Source organism: Theropithecus gelada, chromosome 8 (assembly GCF_003255815.1).
Source record: "Theropithecus gelada isolate Dixy chromosome 8, Tgel_1.0, whole genome shotgun sequence".
NCBI lineage: Eukaryota > Metazoa > Chordata > Mammalia > Primates > Cercopithecidae > Theropithecus > Theropithecus gelada.
Genome location: NC_037676.1, coordinates 74,251,573 through 74,275,859, shown reverse-complemented (window position 1 = coordinate 74,275,859; position 24,287 = coordinate 74,251,573). Strand labels below are relative to the sequence as shown.

Genomic DNA, 24,287 nt, shown 5'->3' with positions numbered 1-24,287 from the left:
TGTCTTTCAATGTGTCAGTCCTATGTGGTGTAGGTACTATAACTTTCCCCGTTTTAGATTCTAACCTGGGCCCCTGATAACAAAGAAGTGAGGTGTCCTTCTCTGCTCTCCTCTTCTTTCTTGATCTCTAATGTGTCTGTACTTATATTTTATGCTTTAAAAGGTAAGGCTTTATGTATTTATGTAATGCATCACATATTTTCTACCCCACTTACACACACAGACACAAACACACACAGAGTAAGGTAAACCTGATTTTAAATATGTTTAGTTTTCTCATCTAAACACAATTTCCTGTAAACTAAAGGTCAACATTATTTTAAGTCGAATTTTTTTTTGCTAAGTTGAGAATCCACATAAACAATGCTTCAAATAAATGAATAGAGTTTATATTTACATAGTGTTTTTTTCAGGTGCCCAAGTAGACATAAAAGATAATTTTGGACGTAATTTTCTGCATTTAACTGTACAGCAACCTTATGGATTAAAAAATCTGCGACCTGAATTTATGCAGGTAATGTATATCTATGAATTTCCATTAACTGAGTTGGGTTCAACAGAAAATAAACTAATTTTGTTTATTGTAATTTTTGTTGTTATAGAAACTGATTATGGAATTTTAAAAATGTTTTAAAATAAAGATGACATATTTGAATATTTAGTTACAACATGGTGATAGTGGTGGTGGTGATGATGATGACAATGATAATTGTAGTGAAACTGAGTTTTTTAACTTACAAAGGAACTTCATATGCAATCATCTATGATAAAGATAACATCTTTAATTAGTTTGATTTTCTTCATTCTTTGACCATTATGATTTGCATATCAGTGGAAAAATCCAAGTAAAATAATGAATTATCAATACTCCACCATCTATTAAGAAAAATTACTCAGCATACTTGACTTGCTGAGGAGAGGTTGGAAGCATTATTTTTATATTTATATTCACCAGCTTATACTTAGTGACTAGCACATGTATGTGAAATACACATTTTTGTCATCAATAGATTTCAATATTGCCATTGTCTTTAATAATAAAAAATATATATGTATTTGAACATTTAAAAAATAACAAAATATGAGAAGCTTAAGCTTAAGCATATAAAACACTAAAGTAAACCTAATGTTAACATCCCATCCATTTTACCTAACAGAATGTATTAACATGAAGCTGTTGGGTGTTATTTGGGGGTGGGAGGAAATAAGAGGAGGGGCAGAGGGAAGGGCCGTGATCAAATATATTTGAAAAATGCTGAGTTAAAAATGTTAAGTACATTTTCCTATTGGCATGGTATCTCAGATCCCTTAATATGGTAATGTACATTAATATGGTAATGTACATTACATGAAGACAGAGCATTCAACTTCCTTCATATTTATTTTACTCTCAAATCCTTTAGGTTATTTACAATTTTGGCCCTAAGGAGTACATATTGACCCTTGTTGGAAAATATTCTCCTACAGAATAGTTTGAAAACCATCATTTTAGCATAATAGCAGAGTTATTTATATAATATGAATTTTTTTCCTGTAGATGCAACAGATCAAAGAGCTGGTAATGGATGAAGACAATGATGGGTGTACTCCTCTACATTATGCATGTAGACAGGGGGGCCCTGATTCTGTAAATAACCTTCTTGGCTTTAATGTGTCCATTCATTCCAAAAGCAAAGATAAGAAATCACCTCTGCATTTTGCAGCCAGGTAAGGGTCAGTCTAGCAACGTATGAACATGTCTTCTTTCCGTTTAATATTTGCTTTGAAAATACAAAACCTATTTTTTTTCAAGTTACGGGCGTATCAATACCTGTCAGAGGCTCCTACAAGACATAAGTGATACGAGGCTTCTGAATGAAGGGGACCTTCATGGAATGACTCCTCTCCATCTGGCAGCAAAGAATGGACATGATAAAGTAGTTCAGCTTCTTCTGAAAAAAGGTGCATTGTTTCTCAGGTGAGGATATATGATTGGAATGTTTATATAGTTTCTTTAATTAGCCATTTTGAGGCTATCTTTTCATTATATTTTTAATTATGAGGTCTAACTTTATATCTCACTAAGTACTTTTATCCATTTTATTTTATCATCAAAACATATATAACTTCTAAAAATACTGGAAGGGAAGTCAGTATTATTTCCAACTGAAAGACTTTGAAGTTTTTAGACTTGAAGAACCTTGTTCGAGGTCACAGAATAAGTGGCTTTGTGCAGTCTTTCTCAGAACCTTTCTTTGAAATACAGTTCTCATATTTTACCTCATCTTGCTGCCATATTCCAATATAGAGACAAAACCATGGTTGTGTATGTGTGTGTGTGCACGTACACACACACAAAACATACAAGTTCAAATATTCTACTTTTCATTCAATCTGATGAATGGTAGATATAAAAAGCTCCCTTTAAGTGACAACAAAAGACAGTAAACATTTCTGAATTTTATTATACTTAAATGAGCTCAAGCACAAGAAACAAAACAAAGTTAAAATATGTAAGCATAAGAAAATACGTGGCATAATTAAATGATATTGTGATAAGAAAGAAAAAACATGGAAACATTTTACAGAGGTTTTTCATTTAATATCTTACCATAGCAGTAGCAAAGAGCTTATTAGGCTAATGTTCAAAAACACATTTCCTTACCATAATATTGATGACAGCAAATTAGTGCTACAGCTACAAGAATGAATGTTTTGCTCAGTTTCTTCTGGTTTACAAAGAAACACCAAGAAACTGGCCTGCAAAGGGACCCAAGTAGACCCAGGCCAGACAGTTGTTGCTTAATTACATCATAACCGATATAGCAACATGGCTCTTGCACTCTAAAACATCTGCTCACTAGCACTGAAATTAAATAGTGTCAGGAATTTTTTTCTGTGTAAGTTGAAAAAAGATAACTAATATGATAAGGCTTCGTTGTATTTACATCTTGAATTTCTGTGGAAAAGGATGAACATTTTTCAAAGCAATTGAGTAAGCATCTTTCAGAGCACAAGAGGGAAGTTTTTCAGATTTAAACTCTTAGAATAATAACTGACACTAAGCGAAGTATCTTATAGCCATATACTATATTATTAGTAGTATTACCAATAACTATTGACCACAAAGACTAACATTACTTCATAAAAATTTTTTGATACAATGTTCATTAAAAGAATAAAACAAGATTTAAATTGATGTGTATCAGTTCATTATAGCTTTAAAAAAATGATGTATGACACAGACACGCTAAGCGTACTTCTCCTACCCCAAAGTGTTTGGTAATGTGTTTATATACTTTCGTATTTTAAACCACTAAATAAAAAACATGTGTGAATCACGTTAGAAATAGGTCATTTAAGATCATTAAGCTTGGAATTAGCTCATTTATTATAAATGTTTTATAAATATTTAGTTGCCAGATGTCATTTATGCTTTTTGTTGTCATCAGATTTACCTAGAATAAGCCAAATGGCATCCCATCCCACATTTCGTCTGCTAAGTGTATGCGCGTATCTTTTCTTAACTCTTTACCAGTGACCACAATGGTTGGACGGCTTTGCATCATGCGTCCATGGGCGGGTACACTCAGACCATGAAGGTCATTCTTGATACTAATTTGAAGTGCACAGATCGCCTGGATGAAGACGGGGTATGCACTGTGGTCCTCATGCTTACCCAAAATCTTGACATAGCAGAAACTTCCAACATTGCCAGAAAACTCTCCAAGACACCTTTTACCTTCCTTGCTCTATTCCCAGCCTTTTGTTGGATGTTTAGCAAGTGGATTCTTGAGGTGAAGTATGAATCAAAAGGCAGCAGAAATGAGAGAATACCAAGGGGTGGGTGAATGTTGAGGAAACCCCCAGTCTCACAGAGCAGCGAGGTCCACAGGCCATTGAAATTTGATAGCAAAGCGTTTACTCCCTGGTAGGTCCAGAGAAATGACGGCAGGGGTGAGTTTTCATTAAGATAAGTGTTATTTTGAAGTGTATTGATTTGAAATACTGCCCTTTATTGTGCTATTATGTCCTTCCTTCTGTTGGGGAGAGTGACTTTTGAAATGTATGTTTGTTCATAAAATGATGGGGATAGAAGATTGTTGTTGCCTTTAAAATAAAAAAGTCTTTATGTGGGGAAACTAAAAATGGGCAAACTTACAACAGTTGCTGATTTTTAAAAAAAAACATTTACAAGCTTGTGAAGCCCCAAATCTGTAAACCACTGTTCTCCAAATGATCAGTCTCAGGAGGATTTTCTTCTGTGTTCAACCCAACATCTTTACCCTGAAAGCTTATCCTTTGTCCTTGGAGAATCATCCCATTGCAAAAGCAACACAAAACAAATACCTTGGAATTCATTCTCTCTCTCTCTCTCTCTCTCTCTCTCTCTTTCTCTCTCTCTCTCACATACACACACACACACAGATCCACTTCCCACACATGCACACACACACACACCATGTTCGAACTATGAACTCATTATTTTGAAGCTTGATTCTGAACACCAGTTTTAAATCCTATGTATTTTGGTATTAAATAGTAGTGTCGCTAATGTCTTTTAAGCAGTTAAGCAGTGAAATAAGGCAGATTAGACATTGTCACCACATTTTCTGTGTCTCTTTTTCCTCAAAAGAACACTGCACTTCACTTTGCTGCAAGGGAAGGCCACGCCAAAGCCGTTGCGCTTCTTCTGAGCCACAATGCTGACATAGTCCTGAACAAGCAGCAGGCCTCCTTTTTGCACCTTGCACTTCACAATAAGAGGAAGGAGGTGGTTCTTACAATCATCAGGAGCAAAAGGTATACTGTCTTCCTGTCCACTGTCATGTAGTGTTCTCTGGTGTCATGATGACTTGAAGTCTGAGAGAAAATAAGAGAAAAGAAATGAGTTTCGGCCATTAATCAAAATTTAAAATATCAGTTGTTTGCATCAATCTTTTAAAAGTTTTTTATTTTTAATTTGTATTTATTTATTTTTAGAAAAGGTCTAGCTCTGTCACACAGGTTGGAGTGCAGTGGCGTGATCTCTGCTCACTGCAACCTCCACCTCCCAGGCTTCAGCAATTCTCATGCCTCCTGAGTAGCTGGGACTATAGGCACAAGCCACCATGCCCAGCTAATTTTTGTATTTTTCATTGAGACATGGTTTCCCCATGTTAGCCAGGCTGGTCTCGAACTCCTGGGCTCAAGTGATTCGCCCACCTCGGCCTCCCAAAGTGCTGGCATTACAGACATGAGCCACTGTGCCCGACCCTTTTATTTTTAGTTTGTGTGGGTAAATAGTAGGTGTGTATATGTATCAGGTACATGAGATGCTTTGATACAGCCATGCAATGCATGATAATCACATCATGGAGAATGGTATCTATCCCCTCAAGCATTTATCCTTTGTGTTACAAACAATCCAATTATACTCCTTTAGTTATTTCTGAATGTCTACCTAAATTTATAAATGAATTTTTTTGGATGACAACAGGCACATTGCTTAACCTCTCTGATCTTCAGTTTATATTTCTTAAAAAATAAAATGTGGGCACATAAAACCAAGCTTCACATCACTCTTGTGAGACTCCAGGGGTTCAGGTGTAGTGTCTGGAACCATATCATTGTCAAACAAACTCTGCACTGCCCTACCTGAATTTGCCCAACACGTGCCAGTAGAAACCCTAAAACTGGATGCTGGCAAAAATATTCCCCAAGGCAAATCCAATTGGTTATCAGTGCCATATAATAGGATGACTCTTAACGTGTAATCTTTTGAGTTGGTGGGTTTGTAAACCATACGCCAAGGAGTTTTAGTGATTAAGTTAGAGGATAGTTTGTTCCACTTCTCATAATATCTTTTTAGTATCACTTTCTATAATAATCACAGATAGATACGCACAAGGGCCCAGTGTCACCTAGTAGTGGACACAGAGCAAACATTCTCATATTCAAGGCACATCGAGCCTGTGTTTTTGAGCATGGGCAGTCTAAAAAATCTCTTACTGATCATCCCTTTAAAGCACTTTTAATGCAAGTGTTCAATCCAAACTTTTCTTTTGACAATGTAGATGTACTAGATGGGTTTTACTGATAGAGTTTAACGGAGAATTGGATAAGATCTTGGAGATAAATGGGCTATTCTTTGCCTCCTGCCATAGATTTAGTTCCTCCTTGGTATGGTAAGCACTGTCTTACCCTGTTCAGTTGGATGGTGATGAAGAAAATGGGCAAAATCTGGAATGTTCTGGCAGAGGCTATGCTTATCAATGCACTTTACGCGTGTTAGTTTGTAGTTTAACTCAATACAGGATGTACACATGCATTAATTATTAAATATGGGACCAGTACTACACTGATGATATAGGTATGTGAATGTGGAATCTCTACCTAACATGGTCAGCTCTGTAAATACTGACCATTTCATAACTTCAGGAGAAAAAGAAGATATAGTCCCAGCTTCTTTGAATGGCATTTAGATACAGAGACAGAACAATGATTATAACAGCCATCCTGAAATTTACCCACATTCCTAATGTCCATTAATGGACAAGGATCCTGTTACTGAGTTGATCTTGGTTTACATGTTGGTTCCATTGGAACCAAGGGTGAGCATTGTATTTCATGAATATGCTTAAGTTTAGGTTTCCCCTAAAGAAATAATCTTGAGTTTCAGCTATTGTACAGAACAGAAGGATGAAGACCTGTGCTTATCTCACTTATTTATTTTTTACAGATGGGATGAATGTCTTAAGGTTTTTAGTCATAATTCTCCAGGCAACAAATGTCCAATTACAGAAATGATAGAATACCTCCCTGAATGCATGAAGGTAAACTCTCTAAAACAAAATTCTTCCTGGGTTTATGCTTGACATATATGATCTGAGGATTTATTGTTGTAATCACAACCTAATAATAATAATTTTCAGCTTTAAAGCTTCTCATTTTCCTTAGGCTATAAGGGAAATGAGACAATAACTACTTAAGGAAGGCCTTCTTGGATTAAAGAATCCTATTATTATATGTAATAGGTAATAATATGGTAAAATATTTTTATTTAAATAATCTGCACCTATAGCAGAGACTACGAACTGGTGTTTGTTGGCTGAATAAAGCCTTTGTATATGTTTCACTTGGCATGCATGCTATTGTTGTTTCAAATTTGCATGAATTGCTAATGTTTGAAACCAGGATGCTTTCCTTAAGGTATCTGGTTTCCTCCAGTTATGTTTTCCTCCAAATATCTAGCCTCTCATAAGAATGAGATCTTGTACCTGGGCCTGCCTTCTCACAAGGCAGGAATTGCTGGGCTGAGCACCAGCAGCTTCCCATGGATGGGACAATCACTCTCCTATTTAAAAACATGGATGAAGCTGGAAACCATCATTCTGAGCAAAATATCGCAAGGACAGAAAACCAAACACCGCATGTTCTCACTCATAGGTGGGAATTGAACAATGAGAACACTTAGACACAGGGTGGGGAACATCACACACTGGGGCCTGTTGTGGGGTGGGGGGAGGGGGGAGTGATAGCATTAGGAGAAATATCTAATGTAAATGACGAGTTAATGGGTGCAGCAAACCATCATGGCACATGTATACATGTAACAAACCTGCATGTTGTGCACATATACCCTAGAACTTAAAAGTATAATAAAAAATAAAATAAAATAAAATGCTCCACCTCTCCCTTTTGTATATTGGGCTCCAGTGCCTAGTTGTCACATATTGTCATTCTTATGCAATTGCTTTCCTTATAATAGAGAAGTATTGAATTATGACTTTATCCAAACTGTGAAGATAAAAGCTTGCCCAAGGATAGCCAACATCTCAAGAACAATGGAAAAAAACTCTTATGCCTGGCATGGTTCCTTCATTTACATTGCTTGCCTGGCCTCTGTGAGTTTTTAAATATGTGACTCTCTTTGCTACATTAAATATACACCAGCATATGATCGGATACTCCATACAAGACAAACATGCACAGATTGTTGAGCAGATGAGTATTAAAGGATGCTAAAAGGCAATCTGGGAAAGTTGGGATTTGAGGGTTGGGACAGACATGGAATGATCAAGAAAGGCAGAATGACTTCAGATATCTTGCAAAGGAAAAATATATCCAAATGTTGGAGGAGGCAGTAAGATATAGTGACACAGGGAATAGAAGACCAGATTTGGAGCCTTCTGGAGGTCTTGGGATTTAATCCTGGTGCTGCCTTTCACTGAGTTGTTTTAGGCAAGTCATTTCACCTCTCTGAGCTTATTTTCTGTTTTCTCTATTTCTAAAATAATGATGCTAATACTGATCTTACAACGTGATTACAAAAGTGGGGGTAAAATATATAAAGTGCTAAGGATAATGGTTCGTACATAATATACCTCCTACTATTTTCGTACTGCTTATGTGGTTATTAGTACTACTAGCACTTACTGTATTTTATTTATTGAGTAGGGACTTCCTGTGCACTAAATATTTTGGGCGTTTTCTTTTTTATGATGCCTAATGAAAATTTGAGCAGTCCAGTACACAAATGGCAGACAGATTAACTTTTTAGGTGCCTACATCTCATCAAAGGACACATAAATACTCAATCTCAAACTTTCTTATTCTGTAGTTAACAATTGTTAAAATCTGTCTTAATGAATAATCAGAGATACAGACTTTTACAGAATGTTTTCTGCAACATTATTTGTAATTGTAAAACAATGTTGAAATATTCCCATGTGAAAACATAGTAAACAGTCAAAATTATACCAAAATGTTAATAAGAATTATCTGTTACAGGATTAGGATTAGTTTTTAATTTCTTCTTTATGCTACTACATTTTCTAGGTAATTTTCTATAATGACTTTATTACTTTTGTATTGTGACTACTTTTCAGCAAAATAAGTGAATTTAAATGTCTTAAGGCTGACATAATGCATTTGAATTACTTATACAACATTTCTGAAAAGTTGCTCTTGAAATCTCCCTGGCCCCCACCCAAGACAGCCCATCCTTTATTTTGCACACATTGATTATTACCCAGTTTTCAAACTATAACAACCAGACCTGCCTGTTTCTGCCTTGCACAGCACTACTGGCTAGTCTTGTCTTTATTGTTCATGATGGTTGTTGTGACCTCCAGTACTGCTATCCAGTCACCAACAGAGCCTGCCTTGTAATTTTCTTAATCCCTTTGGTACCTGGGACCAGCCAGGGCCCTGTTTCTTCCCTTCTGGATATAGTCTGACCCTCTACCCTCAAGTTCTGCAGGTTCACCAGATGCCCCAGGAGGTCCTAGATGCATTGATGGGGCCATATGGGGTATCGTGTCTAGTCCTGGTTCCAAGAGGGCAGCCTGGCTAGGTAGTATTTCTTTCTCAGGACCATAAATTTGGACCACTAGATTTGGGGTGTCTCACATTGTTTATGCAGCCCCACAAAAACAATTGTTCCCGAACACCATAGGGGTGGCTCTAATGACCCCATAAGTGTTCTTTCCCTAAGTTAAGTATCTAGAGAGCCTTCATCTATTTCTCATTACAACATCTATCCCCCTGTCCACCCTCCTCTAAACACATACTCTCTCCGTGTTGCTTGGCACATGAGGTACAGAAGCAAACACGTTACTCCAGACTGGGGCAATTCAGAAGATGGGACCTAAACCATAGAAAGACTCCATTGCTGGGATGGAAAATCTTGATTAGGAACAATAAGTTGTCACTGTAAGGTACTCAGCAAAGGAATCAGATTGACTATCCTTTATCCCAACTTCTTGGGACCAGAAATGTTTTGGATTTCAGAATATTTGCCTATATATAACGAGGTATCATAAGGATGGGATCCAAGTGTAGATACAAAATTCATTTGTGTTTCATACACTCCTTAAAAGCATAGCCTGAAGGTAATTTTATATAGTTTTTTAATAATTTTGTGCATGAAACAAAGTTTATATTAAGTACTCATGTGTGGAATTTTCTACTTATGGAAATATGTGGGTGCTCAAAACATTTTGGATTTTAGAGCATTTAGAATTTCACATTTTCAGATTAGGGTTGCTCAACCTGTAATCTATATATCCTCTAAAAGCCCAGAAAGACATCAAATCTTAGGCACAACTAGTGGACTATCTCTTACCGAGATTTTAGTACATGCAATTTTATTCTCAAGCACATGGTATTTTTCTGAATCACTGGTGTTTCTGAGGCATGCAAAAGTATTTGTAACATTTTGTATTTTAAACTTTGCTCCTGAATGACATAGATTATAATTTTTTGTTGAGATGCAAGAGACCAAGGAAAGGAAATGTCTTGTGTGTTATTTTAGAAATAAGGTAAAATCCTTCCTAATATGTAGTGTACTGCCCCAATATCTTACCTGGTTTTTCTTTTTCAAAGGTACTTTTAGATTTCTGCATGTTGCATTCTACAGAAGACAAGTCCTGCCGAGACTACTATGTAAGTTTATTTTATTATTTTGTTATAATTCTTTGAAAAATATTAAAAATATTGTTACTATTGATCTGTAACCTACTGTAGAAGGTATTGATCTAATTTGTCGTATTATTGTATTATCTACTTGTGAGAGAATTTTTCCCTTACATTCTGTTTTCCCCTAACATTTTAATAGTTTTTAATAGCATCATTTTTTCTAGTCTTTATATTTCCTTAACTAATTGTGCCTTAATAATGAAGATCTAAAATATCTAAATGATCTTTTGAGAACTCCTCTCTTTCCATGCCTATGAGATATAAAGCAATTGAATAACAGCCTTCCAGGATATTTATTTTTGGAATTAATATGCAATAACTTAATTTCTTGTCTCCACTTGAAATAACTTTGTTCAAATCACTTAATTTTCAGCAGAATTGTAAACTTGTGTATTTGATTTTTTCAAGAATTACTTTGGGGATTCTATACTTGACTAACTGTACTTTTTTTAAAAAAAAAATTCTGTCTTCTACAGATCGAGTATAATTTCAAATATCTTCAATGCCCATTAGAATTCACCAAAAAAACACCTACACAGGATGTTATATATGAACCTCTTACAGCCCTCAATGTAAGTTCAATGTTTTCATTATCTAAATAGTTTCTAGTTGGGTTCTAAAATGTTGTGATACAATAGTCTAAAATGTTTTAATACTTGATGGATCGAGAGAATTCCAGTTTTATAGTTCTATGTCTATGTCTGCCATGTGACTCAAACCCTTATTTTTTAATAAAGAAAGCAATCATTTTTTTCAATTGCTGTAAAGTTCTACAGTTCATTTCTAATGGTCACGTAAGACCTGCTCCAATCCAGAATCAAATAAACCATGGGCAACACAGGTAACACTTGCTTGCCACCTCTATCCACCTACATATTCAAGAGTTTTCTCCAGTGTCAACCACAGGAAAATGCAAGAGGTGATTATTTCACAGTCACAGCTTCTAAGTTCAGCTAGCCACTGGGATCCAAGGTAAACTCTGACCATTCAGAGGTTCTTAGATCTTAGATTCCAGAGGAATAAACCCAGTTTGAAGTAGGCTTTTAAGACACAGCATGGACTTAAATTTCCCAAGAAACTTTTTAAAAAGTAACTATTATTTAAAAAGATGCTTTTATGTTTCTAGCCAATGAAGCAATGAAAATAATGCATTTGATGCTCTTTAATCTGAATCAAAGGTCTCAAACTGAAATAACTACAGAGAAAACAGTAACAGATAAGTAACTTAGGCTTCTGGTTAAAAGGACAGTGGCTACTAGTTTCAACAAATCATTGCCATGTGACAACAGCAGCCCACAATTGTGTAAATATTGGCAACAAATTGTGTGCATGTAAAACATTTGAGGACTGGAGATGCAAATTTTGGTCTAGATTTGGGCTATCTAATATGGGAACCACTAGTCACATGTGGCTTCCTAACTTAAAAACTAGTTTAAAGTAAATAAAGTTAAAATTTTATTTTTCAGTCACACTAGCCATATTTTAAATGCTCAGTAGCCCATTTGGCTTGTGGCTGTCATATTGCACTGCACAGGTAGAAGACATTTTCATCATTGCAGAAAATTCTATTTCACAACATTGCTGTAGGTCAATGAAGAATTTTTATTCACCTTCAATGAGGTCATTTCCCAACATTGAAGACTTTGGTACAGACCATGGTAACAGCTGTCACCCAAAGTTAAACCTACAAGGCTTACTGAGCACTTGGAGTGTGGAGAATGCAGACTCGTGGGGATTTTATGCCCTTAACACTGGTGATGGCAACTGACTCACCATTGCTGTAAGCATTTTAGCTCTCCTTGAGTGTGTTATGTTTTGCTATGAGTATAGTTCATAATCGATAGCCGAGTGATCTCACAGTAACTGCACTACAGTTATACTTAGAAAATTTGTTGCATATGTATGTGTTTTTTAATTATAATTTTAAAAATAGGCAATACTTCTATCAGAAAAAATGTATCTATTTTTGTCTCCATTATCAGAATAAAAATAGGAAGAAATAAGACCTATATAGCATCTAAAAAGAAATAGACAATATATAATAATGGGCAAAGTGTAATTTAAATAAAATAGGTTCACTTAGATAAATGCAATATACTAGGTATCAAACCAGCACCCGATTCTACAATGCCTAAATAGCTTAGGAAACCTTGCTTTAGTTATAAGTGAGCTGAGTGGGGCTCTTCAGGAAGGTAACTGACCTGATGAGAAATTACTGTGCACAGAAAATTTGAAAGTCTAGATGGACCGAATAGAGAACATAAGAAATCAGATACTGAGATTAAGACAAACTGGAGCCAGTGAGAGGCTATTTTCATTAATGGTGCATGCAAGAGTAGAGCTACTATGGAAAATCCATTAGCATAGCTACCAATACATTGGATACTTTAAGTCTTATTTACACTTTATTTGGGTGATATTTAAACTTACAATGTACTTGCATGCCTCAAAGGGTAGGTTTGTTGTATTTGTTATTAGTTTAAAAGCAGAGTTACAAGATTTCAGAAACATAAGAGGATTGTTTTAATGAAAGCACATTGAAAACAAGTATCTGTGTGTGTTTCTAGTATGGTGTTTTAAAAATATCAATAGTAACATTTTGAATTACTCTCACAAATATTTTTCCATATTTTCTATTTTAGCTTGAATAAACCATCAATTTTAAATGGATAAAAAGTCAAATCTACGTGGAAGTTTAGATGAGGTCTCAAAAACAATAGTTAGATCCTGCTAGGTTTTTGTTTTTTTTTTTTCCAAGAATAGCTAGAGGTATAGCTTTATGAGCTCCATTGGGCATCCAATTGGTAATGAATATTTGCAAGGAGTTCTTTTATTCCCCCAGAATATTGTATATACATATATCTCAATTACTTTTCAAATGGTTAGGGTAAAAATAAATAGAAAAGAAAAATGGTGAACCTGCAAATATTCCATTGTTGGTGTCACAGTAGTAGTTTTTAAACTGGAATCTCTGGCTGCTTGAATCACAATTATTGTGGTTCTTGTTAAAATGAAGTTTCCTAAGGCCCATCTTAGACCTACTAACCCAGAATGCTAGAGGGTAGACCTAATAATCAAAATTTTAAATAAGCTTCTGAAAAGATTTTTATGAACAGTAAGATTGAAAAAAATCTAACACAGTGCTGATGAAAACTATAGTATAGGGTTTTTCAAAATGTAAGTGGGTGTTTAGTGCAAAAACCTAGAAGTTGCTTGGTAGAATAATTTTGGAAAGTACAATCAAATCAAAGTTAATACAAGGAAACTAAAAATAGAAATTCCAACTTCTATCTAAAAGTTATTTCAGAAAGATGAACATTTTTAAAAAGAGATAGAAGGGAGACAATTGAAAGGATGTCTGAGAATTTTCTAGAAATGAAATATATAACTCATCAAATTAAAATAAAAAACTTGCCCAAGGGCTAAGAAGACCAATTCTGGCTGCATTATTTTTAATTATAAAATGTCAAACAATAATAATATTTATAAATAAGGGAAGGTCTCAATAAACTACTATATCCAAATAATGAAATATTAAGCAGTATTTAAAAACAACGTTCTTGATGAATCTTTATATAACATTGATATGTTTCTAGGCTGTGTTGAATAAATAAGCAAATTGAAGACATAATCTGAGTAAAAACATAAATACAAAATAATTATCCTTTTTTTCTATAACTACATCTGAGTTTTTGAACATGGGTGTTTCTGTGTAGAAATACAGAAAAGGATTTGGAAGGATGTACAAGTTAGCAATGGTGATACTACTGGGGAAATGGAGTCCTGCCCAGAATTGAGGCTTAGGTGTGGTGAGAACTATGGCCTTATCCCAATGTTCCAGTATTTTAAGAGAATTTGTTTGGGTATTTCTTTTCTTTTTTACTTGTGGTAAAAAGCATAAAGTTAAATTTACTGTCTTAACTCTTTTTAAATGTATAGTTCAGTAGTGTTAAGTATTTTCACATTGTTACTCAAGAGATACCTAAATTCTTTCATGTTGTAAAACTGAAACTCTGTACTTATTGAACAGCAACTTCCATCATCTTTCCCCCAGCCCTTGGCAACCACCCTTCTACTTTTTGTAAGATTTTTCTAAGATTTTTCTCCACCTTAAGTACTTCATATAAAGTGGAATCTTACAGCATTTGTACTTTTGTGACTGGCTTATTTCAATTACTATAATCTCCTCAAGGTTCATCCATGTTAGAGCATGTGACAAGACTTCCTTCTTTTTAAGGCTGAGTGATATTCTATTGTATGTATGTACCATATTTTCCTTATCTGTTTGTCTGTTGAAGATATTGGGTTGCTTTTCCTTTTTGGCTATTGTGAATAATGCTACAGCAAACATGAGTATACAAATATCTCTTTGAGATCCTGCTTTAAACTCTTCATATACACATTTAGAAGTAGACTTGCTGGATCCTGTGGTGATTCTATTTTTAATTTCTTGAGGAACCCCAATACTGTTTTCCATAATGGCTATCCCCTTTTACATTCTGACCAATAGTGCACAAAGGATTCCAGTTTCTCAGCATGCTCACCAATACTTGTTATTTTTTGTTATTTTGATAGTGGCCAACTAACAGATGTGAAGTGGTATCTCATTGTGGTTCTAAACTGCATTTCCCTAATAATGAATGATGTCGAGCATCTTCTCATTCAATAGTCATAAGCAATAATGCTTATTGACTATTCATGTATCTTCTTTGGAGAAATACCTATTCACAACCTTGACCCATTTGTCAATTGGGTTATTTATTGTCTTGTTGAGTTGTAGGAGTTCCTCAAATATTCTGGATATTAACTCCTTATAAGATATATGATTTATAAATATTTACTCCCATTCCATAGGTTGCCTTTTTACTTTGGTCATTGCTTCCTTTGACTTGAAGAAAATTTTAACCTTATATAGTCCGGTTGGTCTGTTTTTGCTTTAGTTGCCTGTTCTGTTGGTGTCATAGCCAATAAATCATCTCTCCTTTTTCCATAATTAGTCTAGTAAAAATTTTTAAATTTTGCTTATCTTTTCAAAAAACCAACTCTTGGTTTCATTGATTTTTTTTCTATTTTGTCCTATTCTCTCTTTCATTTATCTCTGCTCTAATCATTATTATTTTCTTCATTTTGCTAATCTTAGGTTTAGTTTGTATTTTCTTTATTTCCTTGAGTTTTAAGTTAAATTATGGATTTGAGATCTTTCTTGTCTTATAACATAAGTGTTTACCATTATAAACTTGCCTTTTAGTATTGCTTTAGCTATACTGCATACATTTTGGTATATTATGTTTTCATTTCATTTGTCTCCAGATATACTTTAAATTTCTCTTTTATTTTTTCTTTGACCTATTTGCTGTTTAAGAGTGAGTTGTTAAGCTTCCACATGTTTTTTTATTTTCCTATTTTCCTTCTACTTTTGATTTCTAGTTTTATTCCACTGTAGTGAGGAAGCTATTTTATATGATTTCAATCTTTTGAAATGTTTTAATGCTTCTTTCAAGTTCAAGTCTTCTGTTTCCTTATTAAACTTCTGTCTGGTTGTTCTATCCATAACTGAAAGTCAGATAGTGAAGTCTCCTACTATTACTGTGTTGCTGTTTATTTCTCCCTTCAGTTCTATCTAAGTTTGTTCCATATTTTGGGGAGCTCTAATGTGAGGTTTGTATATATTTATGATTGTTGTATCTTCTTGGTGAGTTGACCTTGTTATCATTATATATTGTCCTTCTTTGTTTCTTGTCACAGTTTTTGTCTTAAAGTCTATTTTGTCTGATGTAAATATGGCTGTTTCTTTTCACTTCAGGTTCTCATTTGCATGGAATATATTTTTCCATCCGTTCACTTACAGCCTGTGTTCTTATATCTAAAGTGAGTCTCTTGCAGACAGCATATAGTTGAATCCTGTGTTTTATCCATTCAATCAACCTTTGTATTTTAGTAGGAGAGTTTAACCAGTTTACCTTTAAAATAATTATTGACAGGAAAGGACTTACTATTGCCATTTTGCTAATTGTTTTCAGTATGTGGTAGACTTTTTGTCTCTTTTTCCCTCTATCTCTGGTGCTGTAGCAAGTCATGATACTGGGACACTGCCTAGGATCTGTCTGTTGACACTGTTATCTTCTCTGGTGCTAGACTAAGACCCAGTGATCCACTTCGTTATCAGTGATCCCCTGCTGGCACCCATTTGTGTCAGAGCTTAGATTCAGGCAAGATAAAAATCATTCCCTTGGTCAGCCCCTTAGAAGTCAGAAGTCAGTGGATATGTTCCACCCTTTTCTTTCTCTTTCCAGGGAGAAGGCAGGAGTTGGAAGTTTTCTCCCAATGGCACTGTGCTTTGCCAGAGGGAGGATCTGTGGCAAGTAAAGGCCATGCATTTTCCTACTGTCTTTGATATGGTTATTTTTGGCTATGTGCTCACCTTGGGTACAGAAACACCTTAACTAAGTTCTGGATTGCTCACAAAGAAAATGGTCTGTGTATTGTTTTTAATTCCATATCTCTATGGAGGAAGGGGGGCCTAGGACTTCCTATTTTGCTACCTTGTTGGCATCAGTCCCTCTATTTATGTATTTCTTGAATAGTTAAAAACTAATTTTTCAATAAATACTTGTAGTCACAAATAACTTTAATGAAAACTTATGATCTAGATTAATTTAACAACTATGTATGTATATTCTACTGCATAAAATCCTTCTAGAAAGATAAGCCTGAATTTCTTCAAGGACAGAATGAGGGTATAACTTGCTAATTTATCTTTAATGTCCTTTCCCGTTATAATCCTATATAAGATTAAAAAGCTTACGCTAGGTCAAGTAGTCAGAGAACTAAAGAATCAGACTGAATCAAACAATTTTACCTGTACAAAATGGTTCTAATTTGTGTTTTTTAAAATCTTGATCTAATTTTTATTTTTTTAATGTTCTAAAATAGATGTTACTTTTACAATGTCAAAACACAGCTATAAAACCAGACAATAAAAAGATTAGTTTATACTCAGTAGTTGATTATGATTGTGTTTTTATTACACATTTTTTTTATTTCTCAGGCAATGGTACAAAATAACCGCATAGAGCTTCTCAATCATCCTGTGTGTAAAGAATATTTACTCATGAAATGGTGGGTATTGAATAGTATTTCTTGTTTAATGCTGTGCCTATTGGATCTATTACAAAGTCTTCAAAACAATTATATTGTAATGGTATTTTAATGTTTTGGTTTTTGTTATGTTAATGATTTTACTTTGAAGAAATAAGTAAGGCAAATGCCCTAGAACTTAAAGTATGATAATAATAAAATAAAGTGAAAAAGACCAAATAAAAAGAAGTTAAGGTTAAAAAATGCTGGCATTGTTTATCTTTATCATTAAATAAAATATTTGGAGTGGGAGGGAGTTATTATATAAGACATAAAGAAACTCTTTCGAGACTAAAATTTATCTTTAACATTAAATGAAATATTTGGGGCATGGAAAGGATCCTTATATGGAACATGTAGAAATATCTTGGACCCTGAAATTTAGTTGACAATGAAGAAAGAGGTGTGTTCTAGGAAGAGCACTCATATTGCTGACAGATTATATGGGTTAACATCCCGGCTCTTTCTTTAATTTGTTAAGTCATAATTTGCTTAGAACTTGAGAGTCCTTCTCTGAAAATGAAAAAGGTGAATTAGAAGATTTACTTGATTCTAAGCTTCAGTGAATTTACCGACAAGTTTTCTTAAAGAGATTATAACCACTTTTTCCCGAAGTATCTTAAGTAAATATTTTCATTTGAAATTACTCAATTCTGGTTTGCTTATATTTTTGTAGGTTGGCTTATGGATTTAGAGCCCATATGATGAATTTAGGATCTTACTGTCTTGGTCTCATACCTATGACCATTCTCGTTGTCAATATAAAACCAGGAATGGCTTTCAACTCAACCGGAATCATCAATGAAACTAGTGATCATTCAGAAATACTAGATACCACGGTAATTCCAAATTTTAACTTTCTAAAATAAAAGATTATAAAAAATGTATTTTTTCTTAAGACTACTAAACCCATAATAAATGTGACATAATCAGGACTTCATTATAAATAGCCTGTAAGAATTTGTATACAGTACTAATTTCTCCTAAAATCCTTTGTGGAAGGAGAGGGAATATAAACAAACAGGTCAACGAATGAGTTTATAAACTAATTTAAAAGGAACTGACATGTGTTAGATGCCAGCTTAAATAGTGAAGTGTAAAACTTTAAAATAGGTGTACAAGAAAGCAGATTTATAGTTGCCAGGGACTCTGGGACATGGGAAATGGGGAGAGATGCTTTATGGATATGTAGTTTCCATCCAAGATGATGAAAAAGTTATGGAACTAGATAATAGTGATGGTGGTATTACACTGTGAATATACTTAATCTGCTGAATTATGTATTTTAAAATGTACACGTAAAATGTAACACTTTTAGAATGGTAAATTTTGTTGTATGTATTTTGTGACAATAAACAATTTTATATTGGCCTATAGATTCATATTCTTTTTTAATTCAATTATCAGTTTTTGAACTTCACTTAATAAGGACATTCTGAAATGAGGATGTGTTCATCTCTAGTAAATGATATGAGTATTGGTGTCAGTTAAATTTTCTGTTCAACTCTAAGTGGACAGTATATAGAAATTAAGCAAAAAAAGGAAAAAATAAATTTAATAGTGAAAATTATGGAAATATTAAAGTGTTTTATATCTCTCATAACTAAGTGTCTTATCCTTTTTTGTTTTAGAATTCATATCTAATAAAAACTTGTATGATTTTAGTGTTTTTATCAAGTATATTTGGGTATTGCAAAGAAGCGGGGCAAATTTTCCAACAGGTATGTAATACATTTTGTATCTCTAAAGTTGCACATATTTTAATATGCAGGACATAAGTTAATTGATAAGCTATTACTATATTATGTCATAATAAAATTACATAGCTTGACTAACATACAGATTAGAAACACCAAGCATAAATGTTTCAAAAGGTAGAAATCACATGATTTTAGGTAAGGTCACTGCCTACTTGATATATCTATGAAAGAGATGTTCAACTTTTACTGGTCCTTAAGGATCTCTCTAACTACAAATGGTCTTTATGAGTGAACTTTCTTTTCTCTTACATAGTTTTAAAGATTTTGCTAACATAATGGTTAAATTTTGAACTTGATAATTTTAAATGTAAATGTTTATGAAGAAGTTATCTGGCCCAAGACTCCATTTCAAATGAGTCTTTCTTTGAATTCCTTTTCTAACAGAAATGCTTTTTAGATTAAATAAAGTTCCAGGTTTTAATACAATTTTGGAACTTTTTACAGCAAAATTTTTACTTTATATTCTACTTTTTAAATGAGTGAGCCAAGTTCAGATCAGAACCAAGTGTATAAATTGTCTGCAGGCCCTACCTTTGGTTGATAAATGGCATAGAGCCTTCTTTTCTCAGCATGGAGGTTGGAAAGTCTTTACAATTTTTTTGTATATTTTAATGAATATTATTTTTATAAATCTTATGTCTTTCATACAACACCTCACTTTCTGTGAAAATTTTCTTTGTTGCATCATGTAAGCACAGGTATTTGCATTTATAAATTTGATAATATTGCTTTGCATTTTTAAAACATTATACATTGCAAGCATTTTCATATAGATACTTTAAGAAATTTGTCACAATTCTGATAGTTAGACTGTAGTGTTGCATTTTACCTTAAACAATTTAAGGCACATTACTGAATTTTTCTTGCCGTTATTTTCATTTTCCAGAAATGAAAATTACAGATTATAGTTTAAATTGAGCTATAAAGTTACATCAATTTTCTGTCAGATTTGATCTCCACATTTTCTTATTGATATTTAAACGATCTACTCTGTTGGAAATCTAATGCCCAATACATAAAAAGTTTGAAAATACCATTATTATTTGTTTTTATTTCCTAATTAAGTTTCAGTGCATGTCCCAAACCTTTTTAGAAATAACTTTAGTTCATAAAGAGAGCTCCACATTCATGTTGTTATATGGGTAGAAAGGCCCAGGAATTACTAAACCAACTTGCAGTCCCCAAGAAGTTTCCTTAAGATGGAGTGGACTCCACAGGGAAAGCCCAGCAATTTGTAAGATTTCCTTAGGCGTCAGACTCCCATAACACCAGGTTAACAGAGGACTCTGGGCCATCTCCAACACTGATTCATACCCTGGGGGCACTGAGGTCAATCAAGGATGGCATGAGGTTACTCCTTGGTCCTAAACTTCTCCCCAGCTGGCTGCAAAGCTAGAAAACTTTTATTACTGGGTGCATGTATATAACCACCTAGAGATGCTAGGTCTCTGTATGTGGTAATTTTTTATTATTTTCTATCCCAGAAAAGGAATTATTTTATGGATATGAACAATGTTTTGGAATGGATTATCTACACGACGGGCATCATTTTTGTGCTGCCCTTGTTTGTTGAAATACCAGCTCATCTGCAGTGGCAATGTGGAGCAATTGCTGTTTACCTCTATTGGATGAATTTCTTATTGTATCTTCAAAGGTAAAACAAGCTTGAATGATTTCCACATCCTTTAAGCATTTTTAATATCAAAAGAAAAACTACTGTACCTGGTGTAAATTTAAAACTGACTTATTCCTTTTCTAGTTGTTTCAAAATATGAAGAATTTTTTTTATACCCTATTAAGGAAAGGCTGGAGCATGGTTCCAGAGTTCAGAATGAAGATCAGAGTTTCTCAAACTCGGCACTATTGAACTTTGTGGCCAGATAATTCTTTCTTCTTCTTCTTTTCTTCTTCTTCTTCTCCTTCTCCTCCTCCTCCTCCTCCTCCTCCTTCTTCCTTCTTCTTCTTCTTCTTCCTTCTTCTTCTTCTTCCTTCTTCCTTTCTTCCTCTTCCTCTTCCTCTTCCTCCTCCTCCTCCTTCTCCTCCTCTTCTTCTTCTTCTCCTTCTCCTTCTCCTTCTCCTTCTCCTCCTCCTCCTCCTTCTCCTCCTCCTCCTTCTCCTCCTCCTCCTTCTTCTTCTCCTCCTCCTTCTTCTCCTCCTCCTCCTCCTCCTCCTCGTCCTCCTCCTCCTTTTCTTCTTTCTGTGGAGGGGGACTGTCTTGTATATTGTAAAATGCTTAGCAGCATTCCTGGCTCCTTGCTTCTGCCCACTAGATACCAGTAGCATCCACCTTCCTCCAGTTGTGACAACCAAAAATGAATGCAGACAATGCCAGATGTTCCCTGTGTGCCAAATAAGCCCTGGTCAAGAACACTAGTCTAGACAAATCTAGATTAAATAGGGGGAGTAAATGGGAAAAGTATTGGCTATTCTTGTTTTACCTGATATTATTTTGTAAACATTTACTTTGAATTAAAACACTCAAAATGAACTGATAGATAGTATGGGGAATCAAAGTGGTATACAAGAAAAAATAAGCCCAAAGAATCTAATTCTAGATTTCCCAGGCCTTTGACAGTTGGTAATGTTGAGTTTCATGTTATTTCACATAATCTTTCCAATAATGAGGTCAGTGTTATTATTTGCATTCTCTAAAAGAGGAAGCTGAAGCACTGAGTTCAGTAATTTGCTGAAGATCTCAGCGAGTCAGTCGAGATACAGGTATTTAACCAAAATCTTTCTGACTCCAGGGAACGTGTCTTTTCCACCATATCTTCTGCATTACTGTGTCATGAGCACAGTGATAGAGAGTTTAGTGCCACCCCTTGGAGAGTACATGGTATGGTGAGAAAGGCAGTGGCCCAGAAATAGGATTTAAGACAGGTTCAGGCACTGTCGCACCCTTGGCTCTGTCATTATTAGTGGCTTTGGTGAGTCATTATATGTCTCTGTGAATTTAGCTGAAGTCCCTTTCAACTTCAGAATCTTGTAAGTTCCTCATTTAAAAGTCATCTTTGTCAAAGGCAAAGTACAAGTTAGAGGCCAGATGACACACCCATTATCTATCCAAACATTTCACAATATAGGATGCAGGGGGTAGAAAAGAAAACCGAAGGAGATGAAGAGGATAAAATGCAAATCATGTGGTGTGTCCCCTGCATTAGGTGCCTTCCGGTTCATGAACTCAATCTCTGCATGATGCAGTACACAATTTATCTCTCTAATTTCTGTATTAAGCATTTGGTAGCATTTTCTTTGATATTGAGAAGCTCTTATTTTTCTCTCCTACTTCAGTCGAAGTAATGTCCAGTCGTCAAGTGGTAAAATGATTTAAGGTAACATTAAGGCTGGGCACAGTGACTCACGCCTATAATCCTAGCCCTATGGGAAGCCAAGGAAGGCTACCGCTTGAGCCCAGCAGTTTGTGACCAGCCTGGGGGTGATGTATGCCTGTGGTCCCAGCTACTCAGGAAGCTGAGGCAGGAGGATCACCTGAGCCTGGGAAGTCAAGGCTACAGTGAGCAATGATTGCACCACTGCACTCCAGCTTGGTTGACAAAGCAAGACCCTGTATCCAAAAAAAACAGATAACATTAATAATGAGAATAAAAGCAAAAGTAATGTGACTAACAGCTTGAAAATTAAGACATGATTATTCAATTAATTCTTATGTTTTCTTTTTCGAAATAACTGGCCTCAAGGATCTCATCTGTGAAATCTAATACCTGATTTAATACATGATAAATATTGTCACTGAATGAATACACTTTCACTACAAAAGTGAGTAAATGTGTGTGTCTGTGTGTTTTTTTACTTTTCTAGATTTGAAAATTGTGGAATTTTTATTGTTATGTTGGAGGTAATTTTGAAAACTTTATTGAGGTCTACAGTTGTATTTATCTTCCTTCTTCTGGCTTTTGGACTCAGCTTTTACATCCTCCTGAATTTACAGGTAAGACAGTTGCATCAGTAGTTGATTTTGTTGCTGTGAATTATGGAAATATATATTTATACTTAAATCTAAATAGTCTAGAAAATTCTGAATTACATAACAGTATTCGAATACTTTAGTTTTTATCTGCTATTTCTTTCAAATGACTTTTATTGCCGAAAAAAATGTATAGTTATGTTAAGTAACTTTGTCCATTGTCAAAAAGTTTATGTATAATGCAGATGATTTATTATTTATGCAGATAACATATTTTTGATGACTTTACCACTGTTTACTAATATTTTATCACTGTATTTCAGTAGCTATATACCTATGACTTTAAAAATGTATTCTGAATATAATTTTTATCATTCTACCTCCAGGAAACACTTTTTCACGGTAGAAACTTTGCATTTCATTTGTTCCTCACCATGTGTTTTCAGGATCCCTTCAGCTCTCCATTGCTTTCTATAGTCCAGACCTTCAGTATGATGTTAGGAGATATCAATTATCGAGAGTCCTTCCTAGAACCATATCTGAGAAATGAATTGGCACATCCAGTTCTGTCCTTTGCACAACTTATTTGCTTCGCAATATTTGTCCCAATTGTCCTCATGAATTTACTTGTAAGTAGTTTTTTCTTGTATTTTCTGTTTGTTGATCATTTGAAACATTTTATAATGATAATTATTTTTTAACTTCTTTAATCTCCCTCCACTGGGGAGATGATTACTACAAAATCTATTCATTCAACACTCATTTGGTGCCTGGGAAGCATCAGGCACATCAAGAGGCTCAGGGCATGCAAAGATGCATGCACTTGGCAAATATCAAGGATCTCCTAAATGCCAGTAACTGTTACAAGTTCTAGGAACCAGTGATGAAGAAAGCAGACCAATATTCAGTCCCAGTGTGATTACAAACAGTCAGGAAGTTCGGTAATAAACAAATAAATGTGTTGCATGATGTCATGGGAGTGATAAATGCTATGAAGAAATAAGAAGCAGGGAAAAGCAATAAAG

General features: G+C 34.6%; 1 protein-coding gene and 1 long non-coding RNA gene across 3 annotated transcripts in view; one reads left to right on the top strand and one right to left on the bottom strand.

Moving 5' to 3' along the window:
- Positions 1-24,287, top strand: part of TRPA1 (transient receptor potential cation channel subfamily A member 1) — a 54,554-nt gene that overhangs the window by 18,361 nt on the left and 11,906 nt on the right. The window contains exons 10-23 of the mRNA XM_025394670.1: positions 414-514; positions 1,538-1,707; positions 1,793-1,957; positions 3,518-3,632; positions 4,616-4,782; positions 6,701-6,794; positions 10,348-10,407; positions 10,917-11,012; positions 17,489-17,559; positions 18,254-18,416; positions 19,209-19,298; positions 20,822-20,991; positions 23,157-23,286; positions 23,709-23,891. Coding sequence (XP_025250455.1) covers positions 414-514; positions 1,538-1,707; positions 1,793-1,957; positions 3,518-3,632; positions 4,616-4,782; positions 6,701-6,794; positions 10,348-10,407; positions 10,917-11,012; positions 17,489-17,559; positions 18,254-18,416; positions 19,209-19,298; positions 20,822-20,991; positions 23,157-23,286; positions 23,709-23,891 — 1,775 coding nt within the window. The remainder of the gene's footprint in view (positions 1-413; positions 515-1,537; positions 1,708-1,792; positions 1,958-3,517; positions 3,633-4,615; positions 4,783-6,700; positions 6,795-10,347; positions 10,408-10,916; positions 11,013-17,488; positions 17,560-18,253; positions 18,417-19,208; positions 19,299-20,821; positions 20,992-23,156; positions 23,287-23,708; positions 23,892-24,287) is intronic.
- LOC112630415 overlaps positions 2,424-24,287 on the bottom strand; it is a 222,425-nt gene continuing 200,561 nt past the window's right edge. Inside the window, exon 3 of one of the 2 annotated variants that reach the window (XR_003120867.1) lies at positions 2,424-4,842. This is a non-coding gene — a long non-coding RNA (uncharacterized LOC112630415). The remainder of the gene's footprint in view (positions 4,843-24,287) is intronic. The other variant, XR_003120868.1, reaches the window with a different exon arrangement.